At 48.4% G+C, this 26,409-nt stretch overlaps 12 protein-coding genes across 12 annotated transcripts; 5 read left to right on the top strand and 7 right to left on the bottom strand.

Moving 5' to 3' along the window:
* Positions 1-87: 87 nt before the first annotated feature.
* On the top strand, positions 88-3,913 carry BHQ10_001035 (uncharacterized protein; the record flags this gene model as incomplete). The annotated part of the gene is made up of 2 exons (XM_040872970.1): positions 88-1,879; positions 1,929-3,913. 2 exons carry the CDS (start codon positions 88-90, stop codon positions 3,911-3,913), a joined length of 3,777 nt encoding a protein of 1,258 aa, XP_040729540.1.
* A 968-nt stretch (positions 3,914-4,881) lies between these two features.
* Positions 4,882-7,460, top strand: BHQ10_001034 (uncharacterized protein; the record flags this gene model as incomplete). Its single annotated transcript, XM_040872959.1, has 4 exons — positions 4,882-5,034; positions 5,094-6,722; positions 6,787-7,105; positions 7,156-7,460. 4 exons carry the CDS (start codon positions 4,882-4,884, stop codon positions 7,458-7,460), a joined length of 2,406 nt encoding a protein of 801 aa, XP_040729539.1.
* Positions 7,461-8,047: 587 nt separating this feature from the next.
* BHQ10_001033 (uncharacterized protein) lies at positions 8,048-8,967 on the bottom strand (the record flags this gene model as incomplete). The annotated part of the gene is made up of 3 exons (XM_040872948.1): positions 8,048-8,305; positions 8,368-8,730; positions 8,791-8,967. 3 exons carry the CDS (start codon positions 8,965-8,967, stop codon positions 8,048-8,050), a joined length of 798 nt encoding a protein of 265 aa, XP_040729538.1.
* A 418-nt stretch (positions 8,968-9,385) lies between these two features.
* BHQ10_001032 (uncharacterized protein) lies at positions 9,386-11,725 on the bottom strand (the record flags this gene model as incomplete). The annotated part of the gene is made up of 1 exon (XM_040872937.1): positions 9,386-11,725. One exon carries the CDS (start codon positions 11,723-11,725, stop codon positions 9,386-9,388), a length of 2,340 nt encoding a protein of 779 aa, XP_040729537.1.
* An 861-nt stretch (positions 11,726-12,586) lies between these two features.
* Positions 12,587-13,597, top strand: BHQ10_001031 (uncharacterized protein; the record flags this gene model as incomplete). Its single annotated transcript, XM_040872926.1, has 4 exons — positions 12,587-12,624; positions 12,678-13,093; positions 13,170-13,198; positions 13,253-13,597. The coding sequence occupies 4 exons, from the start codon at positions 12,587-12,589 to the stop codon at positions 13,595-13,597; spliced, it is 828 nt and encodes a 275-aa protein (XP_040729536.1).
* Positions 13,598-13,814: 217 nt separating this feature from the next.
* BHQ10_001030 (uncharacterized protein) lies at positions 13,815-16,476 on the bottom strand (the record flags this gene model as incomplete). Its single annotated transcript, XM_040872915.1, has 5 exons — positions 13,815-14,060; positions 14,115-15,406; positions 15,456-15,659; positions 15,709-16,188; positions 16,242-16,476. 5 exons carry the CDS (start codon positions 16,474-16,476, stop codon positions 13,815-13,817), a joined length of 2,457 nt encoding a protein of 818 aa, XP_040729535.1.
* A 302-nt stretch (positions 16,477-16,778) lies between these two features.
* On the bottom strand, positions 16,779-18,069 carry BHQ10_001029 (uncharacterized protein; the record flags this gene model as incomplete). The annotated part of the gene is made up of 2 exons (XM_040872903.1): positions 16,779-17,947; positions 18,033-18,069. 2 exons carry the CDS (start codon positions 18,067-18,069, stop codon positions 16,779-16,781), a joined length of 1,206 nt encoding a protein of 401 aa, XP_040729534.1.
* Positions 18,070-18,505: 436 nt separating this feature from the next.
* BHQ10_001028 (uncharacterized protein) lies at positions 18,506-19,321 on the bottom strand (the record flags this gene model as incomplete). Its single annotated transcript, XM_040872892.1, has 2 exons — positions 18,506-18,900; positions 18,958-19,321. 2 exons carry the CDS (start codon positions 19,319-19,321, stop codon positions 18,506-18,508), a joined length of 759 nt encoding a protein of 252 aa, XP_040729533.1.
* A 1,519-nt stretch (positions 19,322-20,840) lies between these two features.
* BHQ10_001027 (uncharacterized protein) lies at positions 20,841-22,250 on the top strand (the record flags this gene model as incomplete). The annotated part of the gene is made up of 4 exons (XM_040872881.1): positions 20,841-21,045; positions 21,095-21,480; positions 21,528-22,033; positions 22,082-22,250. The coding sequence occupies 4 exons, from the start codon at positions 20,841-20,843 to the stop codon at positions 22,248-22,250; spliced, it is 1,266 nt and encodes a 421-aa protein (XP_040729532.1).
* Positions 22,251-22,531: 281 nt separating this feature from the next.
* BHQ10_001026 (uncharacterized protein) lies at positions 22,532-23,509 on the bottom strand (the record flags this gene model as incomplete). Its single annotated transcript, XM_040872870.1, has 2 exons — positions 22,532-23,145; positions 23,203-23,509. 2 exons carry the CDS (start codon positions 23,507-23,509, stop codon positions 22,532-22,534), a joined length of 921 nt encoding a protein of 306 aa, XP_040729531.1.
* A 629-nt stretch (positions 23,510-24,138) lies between these two features.
* On the top strand, positions 24,139-25,273 carry BHQ10_001025 (uncharacterized protein; the record flags this gene model as incomplete). The annotated part of the gene is made up of 3 exons (XM_040872859.1): positions 24,139-24,300; positions 24,354-24,498; positions 24,546-25,273. 3 exons carry the CDS (start codon positions 24,139-24,141, stop codon positions 25,271-25,273), a joined length of 1,035 nt encoding a protein of 344 aa, XP_040729530.1.
* Positions 25,274-25,431: 158 nt separating this feature from the next.
* Positions 25,432-26,363, bottom strand: BHQ10_001024 (uncharacterized protein; the record flags this gene model as incomplete). The annotated part of the gene is made up of 5 exons (XM_040872848.1): positions 25,432-25,494; positions 25,545-25,950; positions 26,013-26,122; positions 26,228-26,262; positions 26,330-26,363. The coding sequence occupies 5 exons, from the start codon at positions 26,361-26,363 to the stop codon at positions 25,432-25,434; spliced, it is 648 nt and encodes a 215-aa protein (XP_040729529.1).
* Positions 26,364-26,409: the final 46 nt, after the last annotated feature.

The raw sequence follows: 26,409 nt of genomic DNA, 5'->3' as shown, positions 1-26,409 counted from the left end.
TTTACTGTCTTGTTCGCAGGAGCTCGCGCTGGCTGCTCCTCAACTGAACCGTTGCCGGCGGAGTTCGAACGTATCTACATCAACAAAATGTCACTCTCCGCAGAATACCTTCATGGCATTGATCATTCCGACCCTCCTTCCGAGGACGACCTAGATCTCGAAGAGCTCGATCCGGAATCTGCAAGGTATCGCCAAGGGTCGAGGACAAGTCGAGACAATAGTAGACAAGGTGATGGCTACGGAGCTCGAATAGCTTTAAGAAATTTGCGCACTCGCAAAAGGAACCGCTTATGGAATCGAGATCATCAAGGGGCGGACCACGACCTCGACAGTTTATTCGATGACCGAGATGATATCGCTTTCAATGCACACGAGGATGACGCCCCCCTTTTGAGTGGACAGAGAAGAAGCAACACTTCCTTTGACGACCGTCGTCCGGCCAAAGCTCGACTTCCCAGTCTCCGCTCCAACGCACCGTCGCGGATCCCGGATGCACCCTCAAGCTCTGCGTCCGCGCGAGAGGTTCTTGTGGGTCAGACACAACATCTGAAGTTCCCAGCAAATGCCGTCTCCAATGCAAAATACACCCCGTGGAGTTTTCTTCCGCGTACTCTCTATAATGAATTTTCATTCTTCTTTAATCTGTACTTCTTGTTCGTGGCGCTCTCACAAGTCGTACCCGTGCTGCGAATTGGTTATATGTCGTCGTATATCGCTCCGCTTGCTTTCGTCGTTGCTATATCCTTGGGTAAAGAAGCTTGGGATGATATTGGACGAAGAAGAAGGGATGCTGAAGCAAATGCAGAAGAGTTTACTGTTTTGTCTTTTGGGCCGCCTGCTGGTGGAAACTCGAGAATTGTGTCTGATTCAAGGCTTGGCGAAAATGTCTATGAAATTACGAAGAAGTCGCGAGATTTAAAAGTCGGAGAAGTGCTGAAGATGAAGAAGGACCAGCGACTGCCCGCAGATGTTGTCATCTTGAAAAGCACAGTGACGGAGTCGACTGTGCAGCCAGATGCTGTCGATAATATTCAGACACCTGAGGTTGACCTCCTTGAGGCAAGTTCAGAAGCTACCACGACAACCGAGACGAACGGAAAGGCGGGAAATAAGGAAGAAGCAGTTCAAGCCAGCGGCGCCAGTGATACCTTTATACGTACTGATCAGCTTGATGGGGAGACCGATTGGAAACTTCGGCTTCCGTCAACACTTTCTCAGACACTCGACTTGCGTGATTTTCAACGCTTAAAAGTCCACGCCAGTGCCCCTGACAAGCGTATCAACGACTTCGCAGGCAAAATCGAATTGCTTCCCCCTCTGTACAGCTCATATGATCCCCCCGTCAACAAACATACAGCCCCAGAGAGCAATGACCCAAATGAGAATGCTGAGTCTGAAAGTGACATTAAGTCTTCCCCGCTAAGTATCGACAATACCGCCTGGGCCAACACCGTACTTGCATCAAACACCATCACGTTTGCAGTCATCATCTATACTGGATCGCAGACTAGGTCTGCAATGTCAACATCGCCGTCGAGATCCAAAATCGGTCTACTTGAATACGAAATTAACAACCTGACCAAAATTTTGTGCATTTTGACTCTGTTACTATCCATAGTCCTGGTGGCACTTGAAGGTTTCCAACCCACAAATGACAAAAAGTGGTATGTCGCGATAATGATCTACTTGATTTTGTATTCAACAATCATTCCTATGAGTCTGCGGGTGAATCTCGATATGGCAAAAACCATATACGGCAGATTTATAGAGCGCGATCTCGATATTCCTGGAACCGTTGTCAGGACGAGCACAATTCCTGAGGATCTCGGTCGTATTGAGTACTTACTTTCTGATAAGACGGGCACACTGACGCAGAATGGTAAGTCATTTGTCCTCCAATATCTCATGCTAGTCGCTTACGAAAACAGAGATGGAATTGAAGAAAATACATGTTGGAACCGTTTCATACGCGAATGAAGCTATGGACGAAGTTGCATCATACATCAAACAAGGCTTTGTTGTATCTGACAGCAGTCGGCAGTCTCTAATTACACCATCAACGGTTTTCGGCGCCCAAGTCGGTACCGGTGCTGCCACCAGAACGAGGAGAGAAATCGGCACTAGAGTAAGGGACTTGTTATTAGCGCTGGCTTTGTGCCACAATGTCACCCCGACTACGGACGAGGAAGATGGGCGCAGAGTTATCAATTATCAGGCTTCCTCTCCTGACGAGATTGCTATTGTCAAGTACACAGAGGAGGTCGGGCTTCGAGTGGCTTACCGAGACCGAAAAACCATATTGCTTGAGTCGACAAATACAAATCAGGTTGTCGTTCGGGTCCAGATTTTAGAAGTCTTTCCCTTTACATCGGAGAGCAAGCGCATGGGTATCATTGTTCAGTTCGACCATGCCACAGCCGGTACCGCGCCATCAGAAACCGAACCTGAAATTTGGTTTTACCAAAAAGGCGCAGATACAGTCATGTCGTCGATTGTTGCAGCGAACGATTGGCTTGATGAAGAAACTGCTAATATGGCGAGAGAAGGATTGCGTACGCTGGTCGTTGGTCGGCGGAAGCTATCTCTAGAGCAATATCGTGGCTTCACAGCTGCATACAAGGAGGCCTCAATGGCATTACAGGACCGCGACACTGGAATGGCAAAGGTTGTGGGTGGATACCTTGAACGTAATCTTGAGCTTTTAGGAGTTACCGGTGTAGAAGATCGCCTTCAACGAGATGTGAAGCCATCCCTTGAATTGCTTCGAAATGCCGGAGTCAGAGTGTGGATGTTGACTGGAGATAAAGTCGAAACAGCAAGATGTGTAGCAATTTCCGCCAAGCTTGTTGCTCGGGGACAATACATTCACACCGTCTCTAAACTCAAAGAAAAAGCAGCAGCGCTCGAGACCCTAGATTTTCTACGACATAAGACTGATGCTTGTCTTTTGATCGATGGAGAATCGCTATCTCTCATGCTCAGCCAGTTTCGGTCTGCATTCATCACCGTGGCAGTCACTCTTCCTGCCGTGGTTGCTTGTCGATGTTCTCCAACCCAGAAAGCAGAAGTCGCAGAATTGATTCGACAACATACTAAGAAACGAGTCTGTTGTATTGGCGACGGTGGTAACGATGTCTCCATGATTCAGGCTGCCGATGTGGGCATTGGTATTGTTGGAAAGGAGGGTCGACAAGCCTCTTTAGCTGCAGATTTCAGCATCACACAATTCCACCATATCACTAAACTGCTGGTTTGGCACGGGCGCAACTCTTATAAGCGATCGGCTAAACTAGGTCAATTCATCATGCACCGTGGTTTGATCATCAGTGCGTGTCAGACCATGTACAGCATCGCCAGTCATTTCGATCCGAAAGGCCTGTTCATCAACTGGCTAATGGTCGGGTATGCAACTGTATACACAAATGCACCGGTTTTCTCACTTGTCCTTGATAAAGATGTCGACGAAGAGCTCGCCAATTTATACCCCGAACTATACAAGGAGTTAAAGAGTGGCCGCAGCTTAAGCTATCAGTCATTTTTTGGCTGGGTTTTCATCTCCGTCTACCAGGGTGCCGTTATCCAAGGCTTGTCCCAACTCCTCTTGAACACAACTACTGGCAAACGTCTGATCAGCGTCTCGTTCACAGCTCTGGTTCTCAATGAGCTCATCATGGTCGCCATAGCCGTTACAACCTGGCATCCCATTATGATATTCTGCATCGTCGGGACCGCATTGGTATATGCAGCCAGCGTTCCGTTTTTAGGAGACTATTTTGATTTGGAGTTCATTATTACGGTAGACTGGCTTTGGCGTGTTGTTGCCGTATGCGCTGTTTCTGTGATACCTGTATGGGTTGGCAAGGTCATTAAACGATCTTGGAAACCTCCAAGCTATCGCAAAGTGCAAGCATAGGGTTTCCTGCATGTTCTGTTTTATATATTTCTTGTATATTAGGATTCTATCTACCAATTGATCATTTGGTGGGCATTGCCCTCTTTTTAACATTCTAAAAGTATTTTGTGTTGTTTCGGGCTTCCATATCTATCGTCAGCACCCCACGGACAAACCTTCCGTTATTTTCACTCGTCCACACTGGTTCTTTGGCTTCACGTGCAAGTCACCCCATTGTCTTCTACCATCAGCACTTCTTCATCGGGACTTGAATTGAATTTTTGCAAAAGGAGTGGCAGCTTTTGAAAGTCTCTTCTCAAAGGGGATGAATGATCGTTGTTCAAGGCAAGCCTCATGAGTCAACCTATTCAAGGCCTGCAACAATTATCTTCCGCTGGCATACGCGATAAACTTAGATTTAGCATCAATTCAATTACTTCTTAATGCGGCATGCCATCAGGGTCTATTGCTTAGGAGAATTTCTTCGCAGTCCCGTGCCTAGATGATTTTTTGTTTCGTCTCAAGATTTCTTACCTCATTCCTATCATTGACAGATTGCGTTGAACCAATCTGAAAACCCTCCAGAATTGATTTCACTTGCTGCACGGATGAAGGGTAGATGTGTCTACGTTGAAGGAAGGGGCAGAGTAACCATTTTCATACTAGTTATGCCGATAGTAAATGTCAATTGAAGTGTACTTTTCAATTACATGCGCAACTTCCACCTTTGGTACTTGTCTAAACCTCAGGTCATGCATAACCGCGTAACCCTCACTCTATATATATGTTAGGGTTAATGCGATAAGCCGGCCGATACGTCGTGACGTCGGCACCTGACTCTTTTTATTCCAGGCATCCACCATTCTTTCCAACCTCATCACCTTTCTTTTCGCCGAATCAATGGCTTATTTGATAGGTCTTTGATCTGAACATTATATCTAGCATTTCTCCGCATATGCGACCACACCTACTACTACTACTACTTCAACATGGCAGGACCAGCAAAGCTGACCCCGCCGCCTTCGCCGCCCTCTCCGTCAGCGTCATACTACGATATTAGCGATGATGAAGAAAGCGAGTACAACACCATTGCGCATTCCAGCTCGGGGAGAGGCGTGAAGCTTTTATTTTCAAAGAGCAAGGTATACCTACCGTTAGATTCAAATGTTGCATAAAAATGATCTAATTCGTTATTGAACAGGTGTATATACATCCTACGCCCTCTGCAAAAGACAACATCCCGGGTTTCATTGCGCTGTTACAACAAAAGCCCGTGACCGTCCCAATATCTCAAAATGTATCAAACAATACCTCCGGATCGTCACAAAAGGACAATGCTTCCTCCTACCTCCTCGCATGGGTGCCGGAATCCGCCATGGGTGACGCCTACGACACCTATGTAAAAGTCGACCTTTCCGAAAATAACTCTCCGCCTCGACAGAGCTACCTCGTCCCAGCGCTTCCTACGATGACTACATACTCAGATACGATCGGGATGTATGCCTTTGCCGTTCCGCTCTCCGAGATATATTCCTTATGGGTGCGGCCACCCAGTCTTGGGTGGTGGTATGGAAGCTTAGTTATCTGCACAAAGTCTGGGGACAACTTTCCAGCTCTCTTCTTCCACGATAACGAGTGCGAGTCTACTATATTACAGAAGCGAAGGATGACTCGCGAGAGTTTTGACCCTTTCTCGGCGGACGGTAGCATGTTCTGGGGCGGAGATGAGGTCTTGCGATGGGTGAGGCGGTATGCGGACGTTCAACGAGCCGGTGCTGATCCAAGCAAATATCTCATCAATCCATCAGAGGAAGATAAGCTTTCATTTGGTCGCGCCCTTGGATCTAAATCGGATGCAGCTAAGGGCCCTTCTTCAAAAGAAGCACCGCGTGATGCCGCCATGGATCCTATTACGAAAGCTCTTAAAGAAACGAGGTGGAAAGTCCTGGAGGGATTCAGTCGGATTAGTACGTTTACAAGACGGACTGCTAATGATCTGGCTGAAAATCCTATCATTCCGACGCAAGTGCGGCGATTAATGAAGAACCCCGAGATACAAACGTTGCAAAATGAATTCGATAGCGCCAGAATTTACCTTGCACGATGGGCGATGAACATTGCCGAACAAAGCGAGCGGGAAAGGAATCAACGTATCTGGACGGCGCAGGATGTGCTCGCATCAGAGGACAGTTCCGTTGGGGAGTTTGAAATTCTTGAGCTTGAGACGGGAACAATGTCCTTACAAGAACGCCGGAAACCGGTTACGTTACAAGAATGGAATAGCTGGTTCAGTAGCCACGACGGCCATCTACAGATGACTGTTGACGAGGTCAAAGAACGAATTTTCCACGGCGGTCTTGATCCTAACGACGGCGTCCGAAAGGAAGCTTGGTTGTTTCTATTGGGCGTGTATCCATGGAATAGTAGCGAAGATGATCGACGAGCTGTCATGAACTCTCGCAGAGATCAGTATGTGAGATTGAAGGGAGCATGGTGGGAGAGGATGGTCGATGGAGATGCGTCAAGCAGTGAATACGAGTCGTGGAAAGAGCAGAAAGCGCGTATTGAGAAAGATGTTCATCGTACCGACAGAACCATTCCGCTGTTTTCTGGAGAAGATATACCTCATCCTGATCCGGACTCGCCATTCGCCGATGCGGGGACCAATGTTCACTTGGAGCAGATGAAAGATATGCTCTTGACCTATCATGAGTATAACCCTGGACTGGGCTATGTCCAGGGCATGAGCGATCTACTTGCTCCTGTCTATGCTGTTATGCAAGATGATGCAGTAGCTTTTTGGGGGTTTGTGGGATTCATGGAGAGAATGGTATGACTCTTATCCAGTAACGTGCGGTGTTATGCTTAAATGCTTAAGCTAATTGTGATATCAGGAACGCAACTTTCTAAGGGATCAATCAGGCATGCGTGCTCAACTCCTTACACTGGATCATCTAGTTCAGCTCATGGATCCTCAACTTTACCTCCACCTCCAATCCGCTGACAGCACAAATTTCTTTTTCTTTTTCCGAATGCTTCTGGTATGGTACAAGCGCGAATTCGAATGGGGTGACATTCTGCGACTATGGGAAACATTGTGGACAAATTACTACTCCAGCAGTTTCCATCTATTCATCGCATTAGCCATTCTGGAGAAGCACCGAGATGTCATCATGGACCATCTCAAGCATTTTGATGAGGTCTTGAAATACAGTATGTCCCCACGATCTTAGAAATGGAAATGCACTAACATCATTCAATAGTCAACGAACTCTCAAATACAATGGAACTCATCCCCATCCTTACACGCGCAGAGTCACTCTTCCGTCGATTTGAGCGTGTAGTCCAAGCAGTCGACAAGAAAAACAACTTCCCCATGCCCGGCGGTGTCAGCACTCCATCCGATTCGCAGTCTCAAAAGGGGAAATTACCCTCTCGTCCGACAGACACTGAAAGGAAAGAAAGGGTCATATCTCCTGAACTTCGTCAGCTGCTGAGTCGTGAAAATATAACAGTCGCTTCGCTTAGCCAGACGGAACAAGCTGGTTCAAGTACTACGAAACCGTAGTCTTATTCAACTTTATGAAATTAATAACAAGCATTGTTTGGATGGGTCTGGCGCGAAGGGGGGATCATTATCTGGCGTTTTCTTCTCAGTTTGACATTTTTCTATGGTACAAGGATACGAATTTATGTCTCAATGTTGACCTTTACTTTACAGCGTTAAAATTATTGCTTACCTACATGTAGGTATCTATAGTATACAGTAATATACGTATACCTGGTAATCTTCAAGCTTCCTTTCCCTCCAGGACTAATTGACAGAGGACAAGGATATAACTTTCATAACTCGTATCAAGTCAATCTACCCAGGTACCAGAGTAGGTCACTTGAAGTACCAAGTTTCATATAAGGATGCATCGCATTTCATCAAACAAACTTAAAGTGATGTCATCAGGAAATGAAGTAGGCAAAACAGAACCAATGCAGACCAGTCCACCATCAACAATAGGAATTCAACAAACCCGAAAGAGAGCAGAGTCATGCCGTCGTAGCCCATCATCAATACTCAATGAATAAAAAACTCCACCAACCCAATCCATGCCCAATGCTCCAAGCCTCGCTCCGGAAAAACAAACCAGAACCATGCTGTTCTCAAATCTTTGTCGGAATAAAATGACTAGAATCACTCTCCTGCTGCGCAAAACTCTGATTGAAASCCGCCAATCCCGCAACGATCGCAACAGCCATAAACGCCACGGAGATCAGGGACCAAATCACMCCCCAGCATTGCGAGGAGCCGCCGTACCGTTTTGCGAAGACGCTGGCATCCGAAGTGTTGACTTTGCGGAGGATGAGGTCGTCGCAGATATCCCATGCGCTGTAGAGGCAGGACATGACGCCGATGAATAACTTAACCGGAACTCTATTAGTCTCGCAGGACCCAAAAAGATAATGAGGAAAGGGGGACATACGACAAGAAATCTCAACGCCTCAGCATGCGCAATAAACCAAAACCCAATTAACAGCCCCACCGCCGCCAAAATCGTACCAATCGTCAACCAATCCTTCCTCGCCCACCAGAGCGTCAACAAAAAGCAAACCCCCAGGACAATACTCGCGACTTTGCTAGCCACAATGTCGAAACCGCAGAATATGAGGAGCGCGCCGATCAGCGATGATCCCAAGTAACCTGCGGGTAAGGTGATGGCGCTTGCGCCGCCGACCATGTGCGTTACGCCGCCTTCATGGGGGTCGAGGGAGATGGATTTCACACGGCCGCCGGTGCAGACAGCGGTGATAGCGTGTCCGAATTCGTGGAACGCGATGACCAGCATCTTATGCAAATCAGTCATTTGTTCAGAATCGTACGGAAGTAGTGAAATGAAGAGACATACCTTGAAAGGCCAGAGCGACCAGCGGACGTATGGCAGATTCCATAGTAGGGCAATCACGACCACGTACACGGCGATTACGCCGAGGGTGACGGCCTGGGTGTGGTTGACGTTTGTAAGACTGCGTCGAAGGACCGTGGAGTGGTCGAGAGCATCGTAGGAATCAGGTGTTGGCGCCATGGCCGGGTCTGATGTGTATGAGTCGTGAATGTATGAATCGTGGCTTCTCTTTCTGAGACTGTAGTCGATAGTATATTGGCGACTGTCCAGTATATATTCGAGTATATATTCTCTCACTGAAACAACTGAAGTAAATAAGAGTGGAGAATGGAAGGAAGGAACCGTGGCTCGGGGTCGCTCTTTCCCGCCGTCGATCAGCTGCACCCTGCGCCTCCAATGAGATCATTCCACATTCCAGAAGTGGGTCAATATGTGGCTGAGCATTTTTTATTTTTAGCCAATCACAAACGTGACTCGTCATTGGCGTCGTTTGCACTGCGTAAGTCTGAGTGGCTGCTGGGCTAGCCCTAAGAGGAAGCATGTATGTGCATTACCTATCTAAGAATCTAAGAACCTTGAGAAGAATCTATGGAGATGATTACAATAAGAGATGATCTTGACGGTTGCTTTCAGATCGCTCCTCTAATTCACGTTCGTAGTCTTCTTTTTTTGCTTCGTCTCGACCAGCAGACGACACGCCCACCGCAATATCGGTCCAATCGTACCAAAATTCATAGCTCATCACCGTGTGATCAGCATATGTAAGCAGAACGCGATAGTGCCGAGACGACATGACGCCATGCCACCGTTCCTGCGGCATATAGTTCCAGTTCGCTGTTCCGTGACTTTCAGCAAATGAGAGTTCTGGGACACAAGTAGATGAGGAAAAAGAACCGTCCTCCTCACTCTCTTCGGAATCTGTTTCGCTGTTATACTGCCATTCCCAGTTCTGGTCGGCGTCGATTGACTCGGCTCCATGTGCTCGATAATGGAAGGAAAAGTCGTTGTGGCTGGKAGCCCCMTGCGGCACGTGGACTACATCCGGCTGTTTCTCGAAGCCTTGCATCGGACTAACAGCCAGACCGAGCAATCCTACCTGCGGACGCTCAGCACGTTTCTCTTGAGATGCAAAAGGAATCATCCAGTTGATGCGAAGCGCATAGATCCGATTAGCGACCTGTGTCAACGTGATAACCGCTGCACGGCCTTTTTGCGTTGCTGCAATAACAATACCAGCCTCAGGCAGGTATTTTACCATATTGAATCTGTCATATGAATGGAGAGACCAAAAACTGCGAGGGAGCTGCTGTCGCAACGGTCCACCTGATACGACAGAAGGATGGTCCACGAATGGACCTTCCAAAAGTCGGATATCTGTTTCGGAAAAGTGTAGGATTGGAAATTCCGAGCATATGTGTTCTGAGGAAGAATATGGGTTGAGGGGGTAGACATCCGTGTCAAGTAGGTCCAAGTTGAGCAATGGGCGTAGATTACTTGGGTCGCGTGGGTTGGAAGTGTCTCGGTAGACTGCTTCCGAACCTATGGATACATCTTCATCCGATTCATCCAATTCGTTCTCACTGTCGCTATTCGCCGAGACCATCCCGGTGTCCTCATCGTTGGCGTCTTGGGAAGATGACTCGGCCATGATTGAACGCAGTAAAGACGTGAAATATTCATTGGATAAATGCTGCCCGCTCTGTTGCGGAAGTTGATCAGTGTTAGTGGTCGTTTCCTGGTTTTGGGTGAATGCACCCGCGGACTTCTTGCTCTGACTAAATTGCTCCGCGATAGAAGTATCAGTAATAGAAATGGGCGATAAACTTTCTTCACTACTGAGTGAAGAACTGTCTGACCTGATACGCGAGTGCCTGTCAAACATATCCGGGAGCACTGGCTCCTCTGGACTATCATCCACAATCGGAAAGACAGGAACAAACACGGAGGACGAATCCGGAACGTCCAAAGCAAGATTCGTCACATCCAAAACAGCATTACTGGGCTGAAACGGCCGAAGATACACCTTGCCACCAAATGCTTCAAAATATGATTGATGCACACGGAAGCTTCGCGGATCTAGCGCTAGTACACTCCATCCACGCTCCTCTTCTCGCAGTATACCTGACAGTGGCTCTCCTTCCGCAAACTGAAGCACCCTGACAGGGTCGAGATTGTCCCAAATGGTCCAAACGAACACTTTGTTCTCGATATCTGTACTGACCATCCACATTCCATCGGAGTCAAGATCACTGCTGAGAAAGGACACCGAGGGAATATTCGTGTAATGGCCCTGAAATGAAATCCTCACATTACGAGAGCGATGACGATTCTCTCGATATAATTCGTGTAACGTCGCAAAATCCTCTTCGTTTTGAATATGAACCCAATTCTGCTCAAAGCTCATAGATAAATCTGCCCAGAAACCTGCTGGATCATCATCAGACTCGGCATCTGCCTCGGCGAGCGCAAAAGCGAATACAGTTATCGTTCCGGTATTTGCGGCGACAGCTATTAAACGTGCGAATTTATGGACGGCCAGCCCCCATGCACTCAAACCAACACTCTCACAGAAAAAGGGGTCTATTCGGGGTTCGAGTATAGGAAATTTCTCGCCGCGTGACTTGGCAGCTTTGATATATGAAAATATGTTCTCAACGTGATAGCCACAGACATTTCCAGAGTCAGTAGCTAGAAGCAATATTTCGTCTCGGCCGAGGTCATCAACGAGTATATTGTTGATGCCGTGCGGAAATCGACTGGAGATGTATCCTTCTGCATCGGGATCCCTCATCACAGGTGTAATAATCATCGCTGGCTTTCTGCCGAGGACCTGTCGCGGACCAGCCGGTTCCCAAACGTAAATCTGATGACTATAGGCCACGAAAAGCAGGTTTCGCCTCTGTGACAGCGCTGTCTGCTTGAGTGAGCAATTGAACATTGACTTCTGTAGACGAATACATACAAGATTATTTCGCCATGATAAAGATTGTGGAGGCACGACTCCATCCCTCCTATAAGCGATTAGTATGCGTCATGTCATGGCTGGAAGAATCTTACTCGGGGAACTATGAGGTGAGAGTTAGTGATTATGCAATCGCAATATTATGGATATCCCTACCCTCTGACTCCCCTTCTCTACATTGAGAGGACAAAGACATAAATCGTTTCTTGACTTGCCGGTTGGGTCATCATTAATTTGAATGAGGTCCGGCGTTTTGGGCATGGCTCTACGACTTCTCAGCAGGAGAAGTCAATGACGTATCAAATGATGAGTGGAAGTTCGTGAAATGCCTCATATCAGATTCCGATAGAGTAGAGACAACCATGAAGTCAGGCATGAATCAAGAATGCAGGTGGTGTTTATTAAAGTCTGGAGTGCAGTATCGTCTGGGCTGGAGAGATGTCTACTGATCAGCTAGCTTCACGTATATATATATCCGTGGGGGTTATGTAAATATTACCCGCACACCTTCAAGGTCAATCAACAAACACATCTGACAGACACACGGCAGTTGTGGAGTCAGGCACAAGGCTGGAAGAGGGGCATCCGGTAAGGCTAGCAGTCAGTTAGTGGAGCAGAAAAAGCAGCCATATTGAAAGATGCTGGGCCAGTGGATGGTTATTGCTTCATTCTTTTTTCGCGCATGATGACTGGTGGGGGCTTGCTGCGGCTTTCTATTGGTGTGCTACTCACTTCCCCCGATAAGATAAGCCAGCGACGTTTCTTCCTCTCTACCTCACGTTGTCAAGCATTCTCTTTACATCTCAACATTATTCTACATAGTATAAATATCTCACCATGGATTTGGTCGCAGGAATACGCAAAGAAGGCAGCCGGTAAGTCACCCCATTCCCATCGCAAACACACCACATCCTAACGCAGACTCCAGCGGCGGCCGCGACTCCTTCAAATGGTCCGACGTCAAAGAATCCTCCCACCGCGAAAACTACCTCGGCCACTCCATCATGGCCCCCGTAGGCCGCTGGCAACAGAACCGCGATCTCAATTGGTATGCCAAATCCGGCGACTCCGCCGATAAAGCGAAGCAGCAACGTGAGGAGGAGATTCGCCGGATTAAGGAAGCGGAGCAAGATGCCATGGCGGTAGCGTTGGGGTTGCCTGTTGCGCCGCGGGCGTCGAACAATGCGAATTTGACGCCCTTGGGGGGAGGGGAGGTGAGGAAGGCTGTGCAAGAGGCTACGGAGGGTGATGGTGAGGATGATGGTGGGCGTGGTGGCATTGGGTTTGGGTCTTTTGGGGGAGTTGCTGGGAATGATGCTGAGGATGAGATATTGGCGCCTATTGGTATGGATTCTGGCGCGAGGCCTTTGGGGCGAGAGAAAGACGGTCGGGACCGAAATCACCGCTCAAGGCGCGATAGATCGCGGGACCATGACCGGAGACGAGATCGTGAGCATCGTGATCGCGATCGTGAGGGAAGACACAGACACGACCGTGACGTAGACCGGGAGCATCGCCATCGTCACCATCGCGAACATCGTGAACATCGTGAAACCCGCGAACACAGGCACCACAGGTCTCGGTCTCGCTCGGTGTCGAGATCTCCGAGACCGGAACGTCGCGATCGAAGACCAGAGGCGGATCGTCGTCGTGACGCTGGTCGTTTGGAGCGCCATCGGTCGGGTTCTCCACGACGTGATCGCGATCGTGGTGATTATGAAGGCGGTAGGGATGCGCACCATAGACATCATCGTCGATAGGAGGTGGCTAGTGATTGTTTATATTAGAGCTATGCATGGCAATGGCGTTTCTGTGTTTTGCTGCTATGAGTTGGAACTCGAACGCTGAGTTGCCAAGTACAAAAATAGTAGACAAGTGCCAAAAGAACCAGTATTTTTAGTGCATATATTTATGACCAAATATTGATTGATCTCATGTACATTCTTCTCCTTGACGTGCATAAAATCCCCAAAAAAAATCAGAAGATAAAAAAGTCTAGGGCTACATGAATACAATCAAAAATGCTTGCCAAAATTCACTCTCACCCTCACACACCTGAAATTCATCACAGCTCATCATGCCCACGTCCAGAAGACGAAAGATACGGCATATTCATAATCTTCACCACCAGACTCGTCCATCCGGTAAAGTGCTGGGTACGCTGACCCTTGCCTGTCTCGGGATTGTATTGCTCCCAGGCAAAACCTGTGTCTTTCCATTGTCGGAAGACGTTCTCAACCAGGTTTTTGCGCAGCCCGTTATAGATTTCAGTTGCTTGTGCTTTGTGGGGGCTTTGGGAGGTTGCGATTTCCTAAATAGACGGATTAGCATTCTGACATGGTTTATAGTTTGTTAGGAGACTCACGTATAGATTCTTTACAATCATGTAGTTCATGTTCATCCATATTGGACTGCGCCAGTAGTTCTCGTCGGTGCCATAGAATTCATCGCTCTTACTCAAACTGCGAATGCCGTAGTCACTCCACAATTCGTTAGAGTTGCGAATGAGGTCAAGTGTAGCCTTGAGATGCGGGCTATCGGGACCAACCATTCCTGTCAAAAAGGGGAAGATCGAGATGTAACCCTTGTGACAGACATGGACACTCTCTTCATATTCATCAATAGTTGCATCGCACCATGTTTGGGCATCCTCGTCCCAGTGAAGATCGTCAATGTTGCGGGTAATGGCGTACTCGTAGATTGCGAATTCCTCGGCGTCTTCAGCCTCGCCTATGGCTGCTGCAATCTTGCGCAGAGAACGACTCATCAAGCCCATCCAGCTGATCAAGTCCGTGTGGAGCTCGCCAGGGTGAGGGGGTTGAGCACGAGGATAGTCATCAAGACCGGATGTCAGAATATGTCGAACAGTTCGTCCGCGCCAGCGGTATGCTTCCTTGCTTGAATAAGCTTCACGGTCATAGGACTTGACATCCCCCCATTGAGTCTTCTTGAACCAGAAATATTGTCTGCGGAGGAGAGGATAGATAGCATGCAAATACGATTCAGCCAATTCCCTGCTCTCGAGGTGAGCAGATCGAAGGCTGTCTGCAATGTCGGCGCGATTGAGTTCAAATTCCACAAGGGTACTTTTATTGGCTTGTAATTTGTCGACAAAAGCCTCAAGAACCAGGAACAATGTCGGCGGATTCGCATAGTGAGGATACTGAACGGTGAATTCAGGGGGGACCTTGCTACGAGCTTCCATTCCGAGAATCTGCTCTCGCGCAATCCAGCCATCTTCATCCATGAGATTGAACCAACTCTGCACAATATCAAGAGTCAAGTCAAGATCCCAGTCAACAACCGGAATGAGGTGGAAACCTTCGTCCCACAAGAAACCACGAGGGAAGAATGGTCTGGAGGGAATGGAAGTAAACAACTCATGAGGGTCTTCTTCAGTGGGTTTTACTCGTAATCTGGCTTCTGCAGCCTCCTCCCAGAAGCCTTCATTTTCCTCTTCATATTCAGGGGCCTCGGACCGGTCAACTAAACCGCTGCCATAGAAGTAGCCAATACCACCAACTAGGTTGGAGAACATGGACTTGGAGAACTCAGAGTACTCTGGCTTGTCGAATGGGGCTTGAGGAGCGAAGACGTTTTCATATCGGCTCSAAAAAGAAGAGGACATTTCATCAATCTTCTCGGTTAGTGTCTCGGCTGTACTATGTCAGATGCGAAGCAAAATACCATAGCTTGTCGAACTCACAGGTGACGGGCTCAGAAGCGGAACCAGATTCAAAAAGAATGTCGAACTCAAAAGCACCTTCGAAGACGTGCTGCACGAAATGAATATTACCCGTTCCAGGGTGATTGGGTACTGTAAAAAGCTGAGCTGGGGGTGGAGGTGTATCGGTTCCGTATTTGGCAAGCATGTTATCGACTTCGGGCTTCATGGCAGTAAACATCAATGCTTTCATATGTCAGATGCATGTCAATGTATCGTCATGCGGTGTACTCACCTTTGGCTTGCCACAAGTGCTCTTGGGGTGTTTCCACACTAGCAACCAAAGGACGATCCAAAGATTTCTCAGAGCTACTGGGATGATTGAATTCGGGATGTTTGTTGCTATCAGGGCCAGTGGTAACACTGATCTTAAAGTCGCCAAGCTCCGGAGTCATCCCCTTGAGCTTCACATCTCCCTTTACACCCATTTGCTGCTCAACAGCATTATCCACGTGCAAAGAACCCAGACCTTCAAGCGAAGCGTAGAAGACTAATGACGTAATTAAATCTTCAGGAGCATCTTCTCGTGGTGTTCCCTTTACTCGAGCTGCCCAGCTACCTCCGTGAAGCCCTCCGGGCACTTTGACGAAATCGATGGTGAGGTCAATCGAGTTGCCGACATCGTGGATCGATTGGCGACCGCCTTTGCGCACATCGTATTCGTCCCAGCCGTATCCTCGCATGCCCTCGTTTTGTTCGCATGTATGCCTAAAATCTTGACATTGTTAGCTTATGAAGCAACTCCAAAGAACAGGACAGGTAACGTACTCGCTTGCGCAGTCGCATAGTTATCGACCCTCGCCCACATCAMCCCCGCCGTAAGACTCTTGGGAATCCTCGGCCGAACTCCAAAATATAAGTTCGGTTTGTACGGACCCCATAGCAGCGATTGATTATTCGCTTTGCCGACCTCGTTGATCAGCACGGAGACATCGTTCGCAGCGTAGACACAGCCTAGCACGAACGAGGACCAAAGCAGGTAGAAACTGACTTGAAGATGCATTTTTTTGTCTGTCTAGCAGAGCATCAGTCAATATGAGAGGCGATTGTGTGTTTGCCTCTTCAATTGAATGTGCTACTGCTTTTGTGAGGTTGGAAGTTGCGAGGTGTAGGTATAGATGGCAGATGGAAGGAGCAATGTTGATTGGTCGTTGCGGAGATTCCACGTAATGTTTCCGCTCTTGCTCCGCATTTCATCTCGAATTTATTTCGACTCCAACACTGAACAACTCATGATGAGTGACTGACATGATTGTATTTTTATTCTCTATATTCCTGAAAATGCGTATATACTTAAGACTTGCTCTACATAAATTGCTGCGGGTCTAGGGCCGCAATCTTCGCACTCTTCGCACTGCCCTCAAAAACAAACTCGCTAATAAGCTTGCCAGTCCCAGGAGCATTCTGAATCCCCCAACACGTATGCCCAGTCGCAACATACAATCCCTTCGTTCGTGAATGGCCAATTAACGGCCCACCACCACCGCGTGCGTCAACGTTCGGCAGATAACAGGCTTGCTGCTTCACGATCTCGCCGAGCCGGAGCTCGTCCGAGATACTGCCCACTGAATCGATGATGTCTTGACACCGTTTGGGATCGACTTCGACGTCCGCTGTCGTGTCCGGTAGTGGGACGATATGATCTCCGTCGCCGCATGCATAGACTGTAGCATCTGGGCGCGCGTATATCTCTGGCGTCTCGACCGTTGACCTCTTCGGATTGTGCTTGGAGGGTAATTCGATATTCGTGAATAGTGTGTATGCAGATACAGGTCTCGTCGGTTTGATGACTACACTATGCGCTCGTGTTGCAGATATAGGCGCCGAAGGAAGGACTCGTTTCGTCCACGGACCAGCCGAAACGACGACATCTGTTGCCGGCAGTGTGTGCGATTCACCCGAGGCTTTGTCCGTATAAGTCACAGACTGGACGCCACCAGCGTCTTGGTTGATCTTGGTCACTGTGCCTAGGACAATCTTGACGCCTTTCTCCTCGGCGAGCTTGGCAATTGACGTCGTAAACTGGTAAGGATGTACCTGCGCCGTCTCGCCAGGTTCACTCATACTTTCGTATCCACGAATGCCATCGGAGAGCAACCAATCCAAATCTGTAGGTATACCTGCCGCCCTCAAGTTTTTAATTGCTGCTGCATCGCGCTTCTGTAGCGAAACCGAGCCAGCATTATCCTTCTTGTCAACAGCCCGACCTTTGACAATTAATTGACCACAGTTAACCTCGCGATAACCCCAAGCATCCTTCCCATTGTGCTCCTTTGCGAGTTCGGCGTGTAGTTTGTAACTAAGCGGAACTATAGAGCTTGGATAAGCCCATAGAGCGAGTAGACCGCCGGCCTTCCCAGATGCGCCGCCAGCGATCTCGGAGGCTTCGAGGAGAGTGATTTTGTGTATAGAGGGATCGTAGGAAGGATGTCTCGTTAAGTAGTATGCCGAGCAGGATCCGATGATGCCGCCTCCTATACAGAATGTTAGTCTTTTTGCGCGATTGAAAGGATGCGACTAACATGTATGCGGGGTAGTCTGTGTATCCATCGAACGTACCTATGATAGTGATGTTTCGTTCCTTTTCGGAAGCCATTGTGCTTCGAGAAAGTGAAGCGAGTGAGCGTCTGATTGGAGAGGCCACTTTGATGGCTATCGTGAAATGAATGTAAGTTGGAGGTTGCACTTGGCGCAAAACTTGTTAGTAAAATAGTGAGGGGATCGATGCATTTACGTCACAGGGGATGTGGCAAGATGCGCAACATAGCCTCTGGAACTTGCTCCTGTAAGCGCTTGGTCGATTGAAAAGGAGATTGATATAGGTTATTCTACGAGTATAAAAAAAACCAGTTTCGTCAGGATTCATTTCTAGACTCGAATAGCCAACAGTCATGCGCCAATAGTAATATAGGTTGAAAAGAAGTAAAAAGATCCCTACAACTCCGAGATATGCCAAATGAAAAGATCTTGTAAAAGTATGCTACAATTGCCGAAGTTGGGTCAGATATAGTGCGCTTTTTTCAACGGAAGGATCATCTGCCAGGGCTGAGAGGTCTGTTGAATCCACCAACACGGTTCATGTACTGTCGGTATTCCGTCTTCTTTTCCTTCCGTACACCATATATATCGTTTCCGGGTACTTTAGTGTTCTTTGTGCTTCTGAATCTTGTGAAGCCAACTGCTTTTCGCATCATGGCTTCGATGTCGTCTGTATCTTCGATATCGCTCATCTTGTCGGCGTCTTCAATTTCCTCGTCCTTGACGACCTTTTTGGAGGCACCATTTGTATGGCGCTGGTCTGGTTGTGATTTCCTGTCTCGCTTTCCGTCTCGTTGATCTGGTTTTGGGTCGCGGGCTGAATAGTCTCGAGAACGTGTCCCGTTGCGCGGTGACCTGGAGCGATCAGGTCTTCCGGATTTTGTTGTGCCTGTAGAACTTATCATTAGCTTGCTGAATATTGCAAAGACGTGATCCTCAAACATACCACGTCTATTGTACCGATCCCTACTCGTGCTCCGATCACGATCCCTCACACCCCGCCCGTCCTTGTACGAGTCTCGTTTTCCCCCATCGCGGTTCCGATCTCGTTCGCGTGTCCGCTCGTAGCTGTCGCGGGACCAGCTTCTGTCTCTTTTCCGTGGATATCGATCGCGCGAACGAGACCGATAACGGCGGTCGTCCTTTGTGCTTGTGCGAGGATCTTCTGGTCTCGAGCTTCCATGGCGCGAATGATGGGTTTGCTCTGCGTCGGCCTCCGGGGTGTGTGAAAGCCGCGGCCGTTTGTCGTTTGTATCCCACATCGCTGAGCTGTCAGTGCGACGGGCACGCTTGGTTGGTGGTTCGGCCATTGCTGGTCTGATTGTTTGTGAGTGACCAAGGCCACCACCACGGCCGACTCCTGTTTTAGGTGTTGTTCTAGTCAAGAAGACCGACTGTCCAGTAAGCCAGATTCTCCGTATACCAATCTGCTACAATCGTTTCCGTCGTGCGTGTAGGTTTTCCGCGTCTGTCAGGCCCATCAAAAATTCAGATATCTCGACTTGTTTCCTAAGTTGAGTTAGTTTGCCGTGAAATGTACGTTGGCCAGGCTGAGCCAAAGACGCAACGTAGCTTCGATGCCAAGGGAAAGCCCTTTCTGCCTTATGCCTGAGGCACCCAGCCTGACTCCGCGACCTTAGTTACTATGTACTAGATAGAGGTTAGAAGGCGTTCCACTAAGCACGGAAGCAACGCCGTAGCCAAACTTGGCATGGAGCAGCGACTAGCCCGTTTTGGCAAGTTCTACGAGACCTCCCCGCCACGGCAAAATAGCCAAACCTTCATCCTGCGGCTTGAAGTGTGTCTACGTATACACATTCGTAGTCTCGTCCTTCCTGTACATACATAGTACATAGTAGTGTCGTTCTCGCAATTTGCTGGGAGATTGATGACATCATGTGCAAATGTGGCGATCTTGGTGTTGCCCACCTCCATGATCCCTCTCAGACGCCTATCTGGCTGTTCTACATTATTCGGAGATTGCATTCAACGGCTCGATGGTTGCACACACGACAGATCTAAAATAGGCAACTTGCCATGCTGCCTGCTGCCACAGCCCCTTTTGCACTTTGCAGTATCTGACTCCGCTCGTATCACCGAAAAAAACTTTAGACTACTGCATAGTACTCTAGTACGGAGTACGTACGCAAACCTGTAACAGCCCCATTATATACCCTGTTTGGGCTAGATTGCAGTGACTAAGCGAGGCTAGGGGCTCTGCTGTCCGTGCCCTGACCAATCAGCGGACTGCAACAAATCCACCTGGTATGAAGCCTGCCTGAGATTTCAGGAGCCACGCAGCAAACCAGGGGAACTGCCTTGGTTCTTACCAAGATACAGCAATACTTTACGCCGTACGACTGTCTCAGTGGCTCAAACGACTCAAACGGGCTTGGGTGCTTACGTACGACTCGCCCGTGCTACAGGCAGCGTGATTTATTCTTTCATCCCATCCCATACTTTCGCAGACTCCACGCTGATCCAATAGCCAGTTTACGACTCCGTATTCATGGTTGGTTGGCGCCCACTACACTGCCCACCTCCTCGATACCCCCAACTCAATTCCATTCATTCATTCATTCATTCATTCATTCACTCGTGATTCTTACTTCTCCCTACTACATCATGTTTGCTGGCTAGTGTTTCTTTCTTGTTCATCCTCGCCCTCCAACACTGCCACACGCAGAGCCCTCCTTATACCTACCTATACACCACCCGACTTAATTCACCACGGCGTCCCTTCCGTTCTCTTAACAACAAGGCCCACGGTGCCTCTAATCCGATACTCTGTTCGATTAATTGAGAGGAGAAACAGCAATTGACAGCGCAATGGGAGTTTTTGCCACGTTCAGACGTCGCTGGCAACGTCTTGCCGTTGCTTCGGTCGTTTTTTGCATGATTGCGTTTTCAGTCCTGTCCCACCGAGGGGAGCAATTCTTTACACCACAACAATACTCTGAAGCACAACCGGAGTTCTCGAGCGATACTCCGTTAATATGGAAGCATATAAACAGTTCGACTGTCAGGGGCGGAGGTACGTTGACCTTGCGCTGGGAGTTGATGCAAAGCTAACGTTAATACAGCATTTTGGATCCCACCCGAATGGCTCTCACCGTCGACACCCAAACCAACCACGATGATCGAAGCAGCGCGCCTTGTATCCCAATTGACCAATATCAGCAATACTACCCACCTAATGGAAAACACTGAGATACCTCTAGTGGCACACCAGACGTGGAAGAACACTCATGTCGACACATGGCCGGACCTGATCCGCGATAGCGTCGAGCGGTGGATGGAGAATGTGATTGAGACACCCATGGCCTACTTTCTATGGAATGACGAGGGCATAATAGAGTTCTTGGAAGAATACGAGCCCGCGATTATTGAACATTTCAGTGCGCTACCGCGGATGGTTGAGAAGTCGGACATCTTCCGAATTATGGTCTGCAAGTACATTGGCGGTGTTGTATGTTTTTCCTACACTCTTATTCTACCACATACTAACTTTTATAGTATGGAGACGTCGACACTCGTCCACTACGGTCGCCGGCGACCTGGATTGAAAAGACAGACTTGGCTCCATGGCGCGACAATGAAACAGACATCTTGTACAACTCTACGAAACCAGTCAGGGCGATTTTTGGTATTGAAGCTGACTGTCCTCCGGATACCGATACCTACTGGCGAATGGGCTATACCAATCCCGTGCAATTGACCCAATGGGCACTAGCGTCTGCCCCTGGCCACCCTGCATTGACGTGGTTCATTCAGAAAATATACGGCATTCTAGACGAGGTCGCCAGCCACCACGATGGCAATTTGACGACTCCGGAAGCATATGAAGAGCTAGATTATCTGGAGCCGTTGCTGTTCACGGGTCCTGATGCCATTACAGTTTCGATGCGCAGTTGGCTTGAAGACCGCATTGGACTGCGATGGAATGCGCTGACCGGTCTGCACGACAATGGCAAGAGCAAGTTGGCGGATGATATTTTGATTCTGCCTATTACTGGGTTTAGGTATGTCCTGTATTGATCCATTAGTGCAACGCCTGCTAACGATCACAGTCCCGGACGCGGTGTATACGGTAACATGGGCTCGAAACCAGTCGCGCATCACGACGCCCGTCTCCAACATCTTGCCCAGGGTTCCTGGAAAGGATTCGACCTCCGCCTCGAATTCGGCAAAATGTGCCGAACCTTTTTTGGCATGTGTCGAGACTGGCCGAAGTCATAACGCCACAATTTGAAGACAAAGATCGAAAAACATTATGCATAGCCGATCAGGCGAGGAGTAATAGAAAAACGGCTGAAATTCGTTACACATATTTTTTCATTCGGGGTTTTGTTTCTCGGAGTTGTCGCATTGAACCGCAGTTGAGCATTTTTTACTGCCGATGTATTTTATACCCTTGTGCACATAGCATAGATACTGTTGTTTTAATCGTTGATTGATATATCCGGGACAGAATACAAGACACATCTCGGGTCGATGTATTCATTACTCAGATTATATGACTACATCCTCCTCAAATCGTTAAACCACATGTATCGACTCAGACTCGCATACAGTGCCCTATTCCATGAATACGCCGACGCATGTTTGGCCAACGCCACTTTGGATCCGGCATGCCCACTCCAATCACTAACGATCAACGCCTTGTCCGCATAAACATCCCCATCCGTCGGCGGCGGCACTACCCCTTTCCCCTCTAGGGAGGTGTGATAACCTTCCGGCACTCCGCAAACCATCGCCGTCAAAATCCTGAAACCAAACGGGACAGACGTCGTCACCAGATCCAGCACTGACAAATATCGCCTCAGCTCAGAGGTAGTCTGCAGCGCATACGCGGCTGGATTGCGCTGTTCGCTGTGCAAGATAGCGTATCGCTGCACGGCGTTACTTACAGCCTTGTGATTCTGGTCGGAGAATGCGGCGGCGTCGAAGGTGATGATGAGATCGATCTCCCATTTTGTGATGTGGCGCTCGAGGATGCGTTGGATGATGTGGTCGTCCCAATTTTTATCCTGATGGAGATCCTTGTTTTGGAGGAGAAGGCAGTTTTTCGAGGGGATGGAGTATTCGAGGCAGGAGGCTTTTGTTTCGAGGTGGCTTGTCTCGTATTCGTTTACTGTATACGTATACGATGTGAGAAAGAAAATTTTCTAGAGGGATATGGGGTACGAACCACCGGATGATAATACGAGCATGTATCGATTCACATTATTTCTTCCAAGGCTCTGGAGTATGCTCGGCCCAAAGTACAAGGCACCATCGTCCGGATGCGCGGTGATGAATAACACGTTCTGCGCGTTTCGGACTGCATGGGGCACTAAGCGTGGGTCGTTGGCGAGGATGTTTCCGAGTAGTAAATACAGCAGGACTGGGAAGATGAGGGAAATTGTCAGGATGAATGAGATGATGGGCATGCGCCGGCGTGCGGCTCGGCGAGTGAAGTGTGTCGCTGCTGCGAGGAGGGGTTTGTATGTTGCCATTATTGGGGCTGAATCCTAGGTCAGTGGATGAGTGTTTGATCTACCAATGCAATGAGTGGGTATCATGGCAGTCTCGAGTTGTGTGTATCATCCTGAAGGCTACAATTCGGCACATATATAGTACCTGCATTATACCATCCGGGGCATAGGATATGCATGGCAACAATCCGCATGCAGAAGTGATATACTACCTGTCAGCTACATGCTATAGGTCAATGAGCTCCCTCGGAGGCTGTTGTGCTAGCTGAGGCATGCAAGGGATGAATCGACGAATCCGTACATGTCACGAATTTCAATTACCCCTGGTTTCGAATGTGATCTGTCTCACCAGACATGACATTTTCTCAGCTATACGTACATGTGTTCTGTACAGCTTCGAAATTTCGAGGACTTTGTAAAGGATATTTTCGGATTGTGAAAATGAATTGGAATTTTTCCTTCATCTAATACATAGTAAAAGCTGTACATCGCAGATAATGTTGCCCCACGCGATCCACCATCTAATTCTCCTTTGAGTCTAGCGGCCCCGGAGAAGCTGAGCTATCAATATCCCCCCACCATACTAGTAATTCCGTAGCATCAAAAAATTTGACCTCAAGACAGCAGCAGAAACGAGATACATAGTCGTCATGTCGTCGACTAGTAGCCTCTCGCACCGGCGCACGCATAATCTGCTCTTGATTTCGAAATTGCTAAGTCTCCGCGACACAGCATCTCCGTTGACATTGGTGCTGGACTCGTTGGAGCAGCCCGCAAAGCCCTTGTTGAACGAATATATACGACGAGCGCAGGTTGTACCACTGCAACTCCGGTCCTTTGGGATTATGCTAAGTTTGGCGACTAGATATCAAAAGTTCATGTCACATTCATCTCTTTCGAGAATCTCAAAAGACCCAATGGCGTCGACTCGTTCATTCTTGCATCGCGGAAAAAGCCCGCTGATGTGGCTAAAGAGGTTGTAGCGGGCTATTTCAACTCTTTACATAAACGTGAGCTATACCACCGCCCTACTGGTGAGCGAAGGCTAACCGGACAGGCCGACTGATTATTATCGACGCCATAAACCCCCTACTCAGTAAACCTGGTATTCATCTTCCATCCTATCTCGGCTCGCTCATCGCCCCGGTCAACGCTACACCCGGCTCGGTACCCATTCAGACATCGCTGGTAGTGACATATCATCGCGACGTCGTCTCCACCAAACCACAACAAAGCTATGCGCCATCCGATCTGTCAATGCTAAGCTACCTATCCACAACAATCATAACCCTCCACTCCCTCTCGCACATCCTCGCACAAAAGGCGGCCCACGACCGAAGTCTTGCAGCGCCCGTCTTCGGACTCGAAGAACAGCAAGAAGGAATCATAATTGGGAAAACAGACCAATCCAAGGGCCAGGAACAATACGTTGAGGGCATCGTGATTGAAATGGAGCATCGACGGAAAAGCGGTCGTGGCGTTGTGGAGTGGTATTTCTTGCCGCCTGCAAGTCGTTATTCCGCGCAGGAAGTTAAAGAGGTGATCACGCTACTTGAGGATCATCCGCTGTATCGAAGGCCGGAGGACGATATAGATGCGGCAGAGCAGGATGAGCCTGGGTCGACGTTTGAGTTGAAGCTTACGGAACGGCAGCGCCGGGATAGGGAAGGGGTCGTTTTACCCTATTTCGACGCTCAGAGTGGTGACGGTCCTGGAGAAGGTGGCCGGATTCTGTACGATATGGGAGAGGAGGATGATTTTGATGAGGAAGAGGATGAGATTTGAGCGAAAGCAGGTCAATTATTACTATTAATACAGTTCGCGGGTGCCTCAAATTCGTGTGCGTAAACAGGCGCATCACGCATCATCGACCACCGATCGCTATGCATACAATCATCAAAGTCATATATCCACACAAAGAGGTTGCTACGGCACGGGTATCATCAGAAGAATCGCCACCAGATGAAAAAGAGCATGATGAATCCAACGCCAGCAAACGGACCATACTGGAAAGTGTCAGCGTTCTCACTTCACGACTGCTCGACGTAGTACATACCTGCTTCAATAAAAGCTCCCAATTGATACGCACGGCCGCCTTGCGATATTTCATACTATCCTCCCTTAACCGACCCGACATCTCACCCATGCGCTCAAGACTGTCGCCTCGATATAGCAGATCCTCAATATTCTTCGTCATGACCTTGGTCACATCGCGAAGCTCATCATTGAGTTTATCAAGATTTGCAGCCGCGCGACTATTCTGGTAGGTTCCCTTTGTTCGTTGGATGAATGTATCAAATTCGACAAAGGCGTATGGTCGCAGGTTGGGCGAATTGTATTGTTGTGAAGAATACGTGGTTGTGAATTCGGTGGCTATATCGGCGAGATATGTAAACGCAAGTTTGCGGGGGTATGATTTGTCGCAAATACAGAGGAAGCAGACGTCATCTTTGATAAGATAGCTGCAGACGAGATTAGTTGATTTGAAGGAATCGAGTTGAGGGCGACCTCTGGAGAGACTGACTGGAGTGTATATTGTCCTGACTCAATACTGGCTTCTGGTGCGGAGTTGCGATTGAGACGTCTGAAGATCATCTTAGATTGAGACTTGACTTGCGCCAACTCATTTTCGGCCTGTGAAACACAAGTGGATGTCAACAATGGCTAAAAAAAAAAAAGCTTCTTTGTACTCAATAGCACAATAGGAATATCAATAGGAATATCAATAGGTAAACTTACCTGCTCATCGTCCACAGAAGCTGCCAACATGAGGCCTGCTTCAAGTCAGTCTCTCTTCTTCTTCCTTTCACTCCTCAATATCTTGGAAGCCATCGTACGCACCGTCCAGCCTCGCGATCTGAGTTGATCTGACCATTTTGCTGCGATATTTCTGCAAATATTTCGATCGTTCCTTATCCTTC

This window comes from Talaromyces amestolkiae (genome assembly GCF_001896365.1).
Source record: "Talaromyces amestolkiae strain CIB chromosome Unknown scaffold1.1, whole genome shotgun sequence".
Lineage (NCBI taxonomy): Eukaryota > Fungi > Ascomycota > Eurotiomycetes > Eurotiales > Trichocomaceae > Talaromyces > Talaromyces amestolkiae.
This window is presented reverse-complemented; position numbering and strand designations above follow the sequence as displayed.